This window comes from Populus euphratica, unplaced genomic scaffold (assembly GCF_000495115.2).
Source record: "Populus euphratica unplaced genomic scaffold, PopEup_1.0 scaffold14.1, whole genome shotgun sequence".
NCBI lineage: Eukaryota > Viridiplantae > Streptophyta > Magnoliopsida > Malpighiales > Salicaceae > Populus > Populus euphratica.
This window is the reverse complement of record NW_011499876.1, coordinates 1,270,396-1,281,478: the sequence shown is the minus strand read 5'-3', so window position 1 is coordinate 1,281,478 and position 11,083 is coordinate 1,270,396. Positions and strand designations below refer to the sequence as shown.

At 31.5% G+C, this 11,083-nt stretch overlaps 1 protein-coding gene across 1 annotated transcript; it reads left to right on the top strand.

Annotated features, from left to right (window-relative positions):
- Positions 1–5,636: 5,636 nt before the first annotated feature.
- Positions 5,637–8,281, top strand: LOC105128445 (zinc-finger homeodomain protein 4). Its single transcript, XM_011030119.1, has one exon. It carries the CDS (start codon positions 7,098–7,100, stop codon positions 7,986–7,988), a length of 891 nt encoding a protein of 296 aa, XP_011028421.1. The 5' UTR covers positions 5,637–7,097; the 3' UTR covers positions 7,989–8,281.
- Positions 8,282–11,083: the final 2,802 nt, after the last annotated feature.

Here is an 11,083-nt window from a genome sequence, read left to right as displayed (position 1 = left end):
TTCTTATTTTTTAAATTATATAATTACAGAAATAAGAAAAATAAAAAACAAGAAAATTAATTTATTTTAGTTAGCTAGGTTTATTTAGTTATTTTTCTTAATTAATTTTTTTAATCATTTGATTTTTATCTCAATAGAAAAGGAAAATAAAAATGAAAGAGTTAATGTAGTTCTCACAAAAGAACTAGAGCAAGCATTCAATTTGATACTTTAATTTTCACTAGTTTTTTTTTTGGCATTAAATTATTATTCCTCGTTTTGTGATTCTTTAGCTTTTTTTATATGAAGTTATTTCAGGTTCAGGTTAGGATTTTTTTGTTTGATATTTTAAAAAAAATTATTTTTTTCAATTTCATCTTTTGACATTAAATTATTGAATCTTGAGTTTTATGATTTTTTTTCTGTAAAGTTATCTCAATCTCATATCTCGAGTTGTATGTTAATTAAATTATTTTGGATTAATTCAAGTTATCATGGCATGAATATGCTTTTCTTCTTGCTTTTGTTTTCTTTTAAGAAAAAGAGCTTACATTTAAGATGGGTGTGGGGGTTAAAGAAAAAAAAGAGAGAAAATGCATGGCAATGCAAGTGGAGATTCGTGTATAAAATGTTTAAAAAGAAAATGATACAGGTTAATCATTTAAACAACATGAGTGCAAAATGAGGTAGAATGATAGCTTGGCAGCTTCGAATCTTAACAGTGTAAGAAAAGAAATTGCTTTCTACATATGCCTTGAACATTTCAAGCTCAAGCTAGCTAAAAACATCTTCAAGACATGTTCTTCTTTTTGGGAGAATGAAAACGATCGTCAACAATTCACACATATGTTTCAGAACATGAGAGAGAGAGAGAGAGAGAGTGTGGAGACATGAGTGTGAAGCTAGCAAGAATTAATGATGCCTATTGTTATGTGGTGGTCAATCTTGCAATATTTCACATTCCTGAATCTAGAACAAAGAGACAATATAGATTGTTTGTTCATAATGTTATTAAATTCAGTCTTGTTTACTATTCAATTTAAAATATGGATTATAGATTGAATAAATTAATTCGAGTCCATCTAAAATAATATCTTTTAATATTTTTTTTAAAAAATAAAACAATATATTTTTTTAAAATAAATTGAGTTTCGACATGATCAATTAAATTATAAATTAATTCATTGTATTGACCAAATCAAACTAAATTAATTTTGGTTTGATTTTTTTTTAAAACTAAATCTAGATTAATAACCGGTCTAATAATTATCGAGTTGATATGTAAAGCTAAAAGGATTATGGAGGAGTTGTCAAATAAAGGATAAAAAGGTTTCATAGATAAGCAACTCCTTTTATCAATCAAAACATAGGATCACAACTAAGTCTTGTTGTTATCTCATACATAAAATAACCCTAAATGGAAAATAATAATGGCTAGTCGTGTTGTCTTGTTGGGTAGCATGCCCTAAGCTAGCCAAAGCAAACCCAGAAAATGAGATTTACATAATTTCATTTGAAAATGGAGAATGAGTGGCATCTTTAAGGAAAGCTTTGTTTCCTAAGACAGGGCACCAATAAAATTAGAAAGGGAAAAAAGAAGAAGGTGGTATCTAAAAGTAATATGTAAGGGGATATCTTTTTGATTAATTTTAGGGTAACCCTACGCTAGCTAGCTAGTCGACCATAGTAATAAATTTCCTTTCATTAATTAACTAATAAATATCTAAGAGAAGGCAGCACTCTTCAATTAAAATATTAACAAATCCTCTTTACAATATGACTGTGTAAAAATAATTAATAAATAATAAATTTGTATTTAAAATTGTATGGATGCTTGTTCTGCCTTTTCCCAGCTAAGCAACGAATTGCTTTAGTCGCACATTGTGAGAAAAACAGCCCTACATTCGAATTATTCCTGTCCTCGTTTTCTTGCAAGGCAAGGGAAATATTGTGCATGGCAATAAATCATCAAGCTTTATTTTCACATGAGAATGTAATTAGATAAATTAACCCAAAATTCGACGACAAGAGAGTGTTTTCAAGCCAATTCACGCATCGAACTAACAAAATAATTTTTAAAAAATAATTTTAAATACACATTATTCATATTGATATAATTATAGATTTATAAGGATTTTCATATATATATATATATATATATATATGAAAATTAATTTATGCTAATGCCTATCGAATGGTTATATATATCAACATGAAGGAAGTCATTTATACAATCAATGCTCCCATCGATGAGACTGCGACTTGGTTTGAAGCAGGCAAATCATCATACATTCTTGGACCCATCTTATTATTAACTGACCCCATATATATATATATATATACAAGCACTCATAAAATATCAAAGGTTAGTAGGTAGGTGAAGAAAGATAGATAGTATGGAGAGCATTTAATTAAATAATAATTTTCTTGCGGCATATATATATATATATATATATATATATGTACTAATTTAATATACTTAATCAAATTAACCATTCAACAAGATTATATCTATTGAAAATAAAGTAGGAGAAAGAAAGAAAGAAAGAGCAAATAGGGTTAGATAGAGCACATCGACATTCTAAAGGTTTTGTTGGATAAGATATGAAAGGTATATTCATATGGAAAAGCTATGTCTTTGCTCACATTTAATTAATTATTAATCAACAATTGACAATGATTAGTACCTTTTCTTATTAAATAAAATAAGATAACAAGATTCTGACTGATGGATTTGATGTTGTGAAGCAGCTAATTAATTAATGTTATATCATTGCTTTTTTATTTTTACTTTTTACGATCTGGAATTAGTTTTCGTGTGATCTTGTTGGAAAAGACAATATAATTTATTTATTTATCTACAATAAGTTAATGACAGGAAATTGGCATGAGATTTATAAGGGATTCATTGATTGATTTGTAATTAAAATTAATTACACCAAAAATTAAAACATTTTTGCATCCGGCACTGGACAATTTCTGTGCTTGATTTTAATCTTTTTTCCAAGTAAAACTCGTCGTGATTCATGAAGATAAATTAAGAAACGGCTTGCAAAAACATATTTAATTTGATGTTCTTCCTGTCAAGTAGAAATAATAATATTTAGAATAGTAGATAAAATGGTCCACGCCCATCATAAGATCCCTGGCCCCAAAAACATAAGTATATATTACCTTAGAATAAAAAGAAAAAAAAGATGATACCCACGATTCGATCTGCATGATTGAGCCAGCTAAAAAAAGCTTGGCCAAATCTTCAAGCTTTTTGACATTATTACATATATAGGGCAAGTTCTAAGCCACGGTTTTTTTTTTTTTTTGAGTTTATATATATAAAGAGAGAGGATATATAGATCCTTAAATTGTTTTTTTTTTTTAAATATCCTTATTAGCTCTTATATCATGGCACCGATTGTGTTGGGATAATATTTGAAGATATCCCTATTAACTAGATGGATGGAGACAAAAAGAAAATCTTAGAATAGATATAATTTTTTTAATTTTTTTTTTTATCTTTTCAAAATATTCCCTCTATCATCTTTATTATCATCATGTATCTTTTGTTTTGACACAGTATACGGTCGATTAGAATTACACACGTTGCGAACATATCTAGAAATTACTAATGGAGAGGGTCTGAAAGCATTACCAGAGAATTTGGGCTGGCAGTGATGGAGATTGATGGATATGCGTGTTCCTCCCTCTCAAAGTGAGAAATTTTGGCTCTGAACATCTTGAAAACTGTGATCAAGTTTCTGTCGTCACCACCATTTATTCTTGTGGACCCTTTGCCATAATTAACCATCCTCTCCCCTCCCTCCCAGTTTCAGTGCATGATTTGCAAGGATTAATTGATTTTTGAACTGTTGTAACGTTGTTTTTTTGAAAAAAATAAATTATTTTTTTCCTTTAAAAATTATTTTTAATATAAATATATTTAAATAATATGAAAACATTAAAAAAATTTAACTTAAAAAAAAAACAAAAATAATTATATTTTTTAAATTATTATTAAAACATAAAAACAAACAAAATAAATATTTTATTTTATTTATAAAACTCGGTATAATTTAACATATCAACATGATATCTTTTAATTTTACTAATATCTTAGTAATATAATATTATTTTTTAAATAATTATAATTTAAATGGACTTGTATGGAATATTAATTATATGCTAAGTGAGATATTTTGATAATGAAAAAGTAACTCTTTATTTGTAAAACAATAATTCATATACTAGGAAAATGATAGAAGAATAAAAAAAAAGTTGAAAAAAGATAAAGTAATAGTAATAGTGGTCATGAGGAATTACTAGAAGAAGGGACAACAAAGATGAGAACAAAAAAACTAAAGAAGGATAAAGTCTCTAAATGTGGTGTGGATTGTAGAATAAAGGCAGGGATAATGAAGAATAAAGTGATTTGGATAATCACATTTAATAAAGGTGGGGCTAAATTTTATTTTATTTTTTTCTCTCTCTCGAGTGTAAAATGTGGAAAGGGAAGCAATATTACATTAAAATTACTAGAATTATATAGTAAAGTATTTTTTTTCTCTTTTTTTTCTTAAGCCCAAAGTTCCATTCAATCGTGACCTCTAAACCTAGCTAGCTTTGCATCTTGCTTTTGACAATTCCTTGTGGGGAGCAATTTACCATTCGAAATAGAAACATAAAATTAAGGTATATAATAAGCTTGATTTACTTCCATTTTCGTTGTAGCTCTGGGAAATTAATCCACCGGATTGTGTTTAGTTAGTATTTTAATAGGGTAAATAGAAAAGATATAAACATATTTAGTTAAAAAATACAAAGATAAAAACATAAAATAAATATATTTTTATAGTAGTTTTAATGTGAGTTTCTGTAAATTTTAAAAACAAGTAAATATTCCCTCAAAATAGTGAATCAGAAATTACATGTAAATATTATCCAAGGTGATCTCACAATTTAAATACCTAGCTATTAAATTAAACATAGAGCTTGATTATTTTTTTTTCTTTAAAATATATGTTAAAGGGTCTCTTTTTTGAATTTTTACAATAATCTAGCTTGGGAAGCAAGATTGTTAATAGATTTGATTTGAAAAATAATTTAGTTACTAGATTATCAGGTTAATTTATGAGTTATTAAGTTAATTTAAGCTAATTATTTTTATTTAAAATGATGTTATTTTAATTTTTTTTTAAAAATCTTTAGAGTTAACTCTAAAGGAATTGAATAAGTTTACTCGATCAATAATAGGAATATCATGAATCAACTTGATTATCAGTTTAACTTAAAACCTAGGCAAGTTAAGTTTTAGATGACAAGTTTTCTAAATCAACCTACTAATCAAGCCGAGTTTAACAACTCACTAGCTATTACTCTACTTCTTTGAACGGTATGTTGTGTTTTTTTCTTCTCTATTTTCAAGTTAACAACATTGCTTGCAGAGAGAAATGATTGGTGTAATTGATGACATGGTCTGGAATGTAAACCATTCACATGGATTGCATGACACTGTATATAGTTCAAATTTAATGGGAGAGTTGCTGCATTAAGGTACTATAGCTAGTGAGATTATAAATTAATATGAGCTAGCATCATTTTTGAATCACAGATCGACTTGGTCAGACCAGGCCCTCTTCGACGGCTCATCATCATCAAATTAACCTATCAAGATATGGCAGGCGGGGTTTTCTTGCTAGCAAGGCATATAACCATGGCTCCAAGCAGAATTGATGGGATTAGCCTCTTTAACTTATTAATTTTGAGTTCTAGAGGGATGGAGAGGGAGAGAGAGATTTAGGGTCCAATTTCTTTTCTAAGAACATTTCTTTTCATAATTCTTTTTGTGGTTCTCTCTCATTTGTCCTCTCCACTCTCTGACACACTGCTCTCTACATGGCGTAAACCCTTGATGCCTGATAGTGCAAGCAAAGCAAAGGAAGCACCCCCACCTTCTTCTTCTTCTTTTTTAATGCCCTTCACTAAAACACACTGTCTTCCTCTTTTTCAGTAAAAAAATCTGCTTTTCTCTCTCTCCCCTCTCTTCTTTTTGGCCCTCAACACTTCTATAAGCTCCTTGTTTAGTGCTTGCTTCCCCAGTAAAACCCACCTCCTCTCAAACTCTCTCCCATCTCTCTTCTCTCTTCTATCTTCTCCTTCACCACCCATTTGTTACACTCCTTTTTCTCTTCAAATCCTCCCCCCTCTTAGCCAGAACCTTCTTGTTTTCTCTTACAACCATTGCGGAAAGTGTTTAAGCTCGGTGTCATCAAATTAGACGAGTTCATTCTTGACGCTATATATCTTGTCTTCCTATTCTTTAAGCCACTTCTTTCTTTCTTTCTTTCTTTCCGTTTCTAGAGCTAGGTTCCCAACTAGCTAGCTCCCATGCCCCATCGTTTTCTTACTTGTATTTTATATATATAGGGTCTAGTGTTTGAGGGTTGTCTCTCCCCTCCCCTCCCCCCCGACCTCTCTCACTCTCTTTCAAGAAATGGAAATGTGTGGAGAGACAAAGTGGTTCTTTTGATCATACATATTGGTATTGACAGCTCCTGAGTCTACACCGCTAGTGAGTCTCCTGCTCCCTTCCTTTTCTTCTAAGTTGACCGTCGAAGTAAGAATTAAGATGGGCGTTCATGAAGGTCTAGGTAGTTGCTGAACCTTTTTTTTTGCTTTAATTGAGCTTTTTTTTATCAAAAGACTGACCACCCTTGTCTGTCTTCATCATATAGCAACCCTCTCTTTCTTTCTGCTACGCGATCACCTTAAGCTAGCAAAGTCCAAAGCTCCTGTGATTCCTAAGATTAGGTCTTTTGTTTTTGCTTTTGTCTCCTTTTAGTTTTCGAGGGGGTAGAAGAGTTTCTAAGATCGATAAATATGGTGTCAAGTGTTCAAAGCTAGGTTCTATAGTCTCCAAGTGTGTTGTGTTGCATCAAGAAAAGTAGACCATTGCCATTATTAAAAAGGAAAAGGCCTGGGATTTTAAGAAAACAGCCCACTTTTTTAATTCTAATCATTAAGCCTCTTAATTGTGCTTCCTGTCTGGTTCTTTCTCTTTTGGTCTCCAAACAAACAAACAAGAAACAAGTAAAATATTTGTCCAAAAAGTGGAGAGGAAGGAAATGGAACTTTCAAGTCATGAGGGGGGGATCCCCATCCCACTGAACAGTACATTTGGAGGGAGTCATGGGCATGGACATGGCCACTTGATCCATCATGATCATCCTGCAGTGCCCCACAACCACAACAATATCATCCCTTCCCCGGCACCACAAATCCCCAGCTCCAACAATGGCCCTTCCATAACAACAGCAAGTATAGACGACAATCATGTGCCTTACAAGAAAATGGTTAGGTACAGGGAATGCCTCAAGAACCATGCAGCTTCCATGGGAGGGAATGCCACTGATGGGTGTGGTGAGTTCATGCCCAGTGGTGAAGAGGGTAGCATAGGAGCTCTCACTTGCTCAGCCTGCAATTGTCACAGAAACTTCCACAGGAAAGAAATTGAAGGTGAACACACCTCATGTGCCGGGGATCATTGCTACCATAACAGCCCACATTTCAACAGGCTTGGAAGGAAAGTTGTTTTAGGTCACCACAAGAGCATTCTAGGCCCTGAGGCCTTAGGCTACCCTACAGCCACTGGTACTCTTATACCCTCGAGAGCATCAGCACCCCACCACCAGATGATAATGTCCTACAACATGGGGTCTCTTCCTTCAGAATCTGATGAGCAGGAAGATGGAGGTGGGGTACTGATGGCCAGGCCTGCACAGCTGATGAAGAAAAGGTTTAGGACAAAGTTCTCACAGGAACAGAAGGAGAAAATGCTCAACTTTGCAGAGAAAGTTGGGTGGAAGCTACAAAAGCAAGAAGAAACAGTAGTGCAGCAGTTCTGCCAGGAGATTGGTGTCAAGAGAAGAGTACTCAAGGTTTGGATGCACAACAACAAGCACAGTCTTGCTAAAAAGAACCCTTCCACCACCACCACAACCACTTCAAACAGTTAAGAAGATTAGCCCAGCACATTATCATCTCTCTATCTCTCTCTTAAGTAGCCAGATTTGGTTTAACCCTACTTGTCAGTGAGAAGTAATTCCTCTACTACTACTTTTTTACACTATCTTTTTCCCCTTTTTTTTTTCTTTTTTTCTTTCGGACCTGTTTCTAGTATTTAGGAAAATTGGGGTTTAATTAATCATTGGAGATTTCAGTCTTCGGGTGGTGTTTTTGTCCATTAATCCATTTTTAGTACATGGAAGTGGGTTGATTGATTATATATGCAATGCTTGAGTTTAAATTAGTACTCATCATCTATTTAATGATATATTCATCATAATTAATTAATCCATTATATACTCCATAATTTAATTATGGTACTATTATACTAGAACCATAACATAATTATGCATCAATTAATTTGCATCCATATCTTATAATATATCGTGCGTGCGTGCGTATACCAATTAATTACTTAGCATGTTGAGCGTATCGTCCATATATATTGCACATAATCAGGTGTTAAGATTTATTCAAGATTTTTGTAACTATATATCTGTTAACTTAAGATTGGTCAAACGGGTATCTCAGTTGGTATACAGGTTATAATATATAGTTTCTCATTTAATTAAATATAACCCTAAAGGAGAGTAAATGGCCATTTTCAATCTCAAATATCACTGCCAGCCAGTCAGAGAATGAAGATCTAGAGAGAACAAACTTGGGGTTGGATTAGTGATTTTTTTGTACAATTATTAATCTCGGGTTTACTCGATAAGTTAATGTTAAAAATCTAAATAAATTTTTAATTGAATAATATAATAAAATCTAGTTGATTTAACCGAGTTTTTAATGATTTAATTTAAATTCAGCTAGGTAAATACATAAAAATAAAAACCTATATATATATATATATATATGTTTGAATGATTTAAGGAATCCAATCTCTTTCCTAATCGATTCTTGTGTCGGGCGGCATGACAACTATAACCCTAAATCAATTCATGTAATTGGAGGAGGACTTTAGTGTGGCATGCATGTTTCAATAAGTAGATATCGATGGTTAAAAGAGCAGCTGCCTACTCCACCAGCATTAATTTCTGCATGGCTTCACATGCATCCCTTTGTGTCATTAATTCTGTCTTGTTTTTTCGACTTGACTTGTGTCCCTAATTGAAACACATAATTCAAACCAAAGCCATCCACAGCATATATTTCGCGTGGTGTGGTGTTTTCAAGTGTGTTAGTTGTTGAATTTTAAAGTGGTTTTTAAAATAATATTTTAAAAAAAAAAGTTAATTTTAAAATAATCATATCAAAACAATATAAAAACACTAAAAATGAATTAATTTCAAATAAATTTTTTTAAAAATCACATAATATAGTTTCAAATGCATAAACAAATAAACTTCAGAAAAAAAATGTATTAGTTTCGGAATAAAAATGATGATTTTTTGTTAATTTTTTGGTAGCAATCCACCTTTAAACATTAATGTAATTATGAAAATTTTGTCATCAAGGAGACATCTAGGTGGTTAAACCTTGAGATTTTTCATTTGAAGTTTTATGTCAAGTAACCCAACTTAAGATTGTTTTGACAAAGGCTCGGGTAATAAATCAAATAAGTTAACTCAGATCGTTCCAAGTTTATCTAATTCTTTTCTTAAAAAAAATTAAGAACATCATTTTGATAAAAAAAAAATTAATTGAATTTGACCGATTAATTTAATCATAGATTGACTAGAATGAACTCCAAGTTGCTTTTTTAAGACTCAGCTTAGGCCAAGAGAAAAGTTAATTATGTTTCGAGTTGACCTACTAGACCTAACCGAATTTAATATTAGTGGTTCAAATGCATCTCTCTCGGTTTTTTACAAAAATAATAAAATTCTATAACATTAGTGTAGGAATATAAAATAAAAAAGCCAGCAACTTTACATTCTTTTCAATTGGCATCCCAAAATGCAGATTAATTATACAGTGGAAATAACAACACAGAATGCAGATTAATTATACAGTGGAAATAACATGGATTCACCTATATATATATATATATATCTTCTGAAATGATATTGTGCATAAATGATAGTGTGTAAGGTAGTGTTTGGTTACTATTTAGAAACAAAAAATAAAGACAATAAAAATATAAACTTATTTGGTTGAAGATCATAAAATAAAAATAAAGAAAATTTTGAGTTAATTTTGATGGCAGAAGGCTAAAAATAATATATATTATTATATCTTATATATTATTACCAAACATAATTTCATCTTCATTTCTAGCTTGTTCTATTTTATTTTTCTTGTCTTTATTTTTTTCTGATTCAATTTAAAAAATAAACCTTGAGGAAGCCGAGCTTGACAGCCATGTGGATAACAATTGAAAATGAGAATGAAACCAAAAAAAAAACGAAGTCTCCCTCGTTAAAGAGTCCACATGATCTTCTGGGCCAGTATTTAATATTATTGAGGAAATATTTTATGAGATGACATCCCCGTTGACCTTTCTAATAAAAACTTGTGTGAAACTCTGGTGAAAAGTGCTGGGACGTATGGCCAATCTACCACCCATACATTGCTAGCTGTTTGAATGGATTATTTTCACAAGAATTGGGTCCACAAATCAAGATTCCTGGAAGAGAAATATAAAAACAACGGCAACTTCTTGAAGAATAATATATAAATTTTTAAAACAACATGGCTTGTTTGCCACTGAGATATATTTCCCTCGACAATCCAATCAATCAGGGAAGCATACTTCATGTATGTGAGAATATGTGCGCGTTTGTGTATACTGTAAATGCATAAGCATGCAGTTTTCACTTTACACTTGGTTAAAATTAAGACGCCAGCGAAAACAAAATAAATCTGCTATCCAAGTACCGAAAAAAACAATGTCTAGTCACTTCTACCCCCAGATAAAGCAAAAGCTAACCGGTCATACACAGGATGCCAAGAGATACATGCAGCAGACAGGCAGCAGATGTGATTGAAGTTGAACATGTTGCTGAAAAGCAGTTCTATCATGACCTTCACTGTTAAAGTGCTCGTGACTTGGAAGTTACTGTGTACAGAGAATGGTCGCAGAAATGAAAATAGCACATCA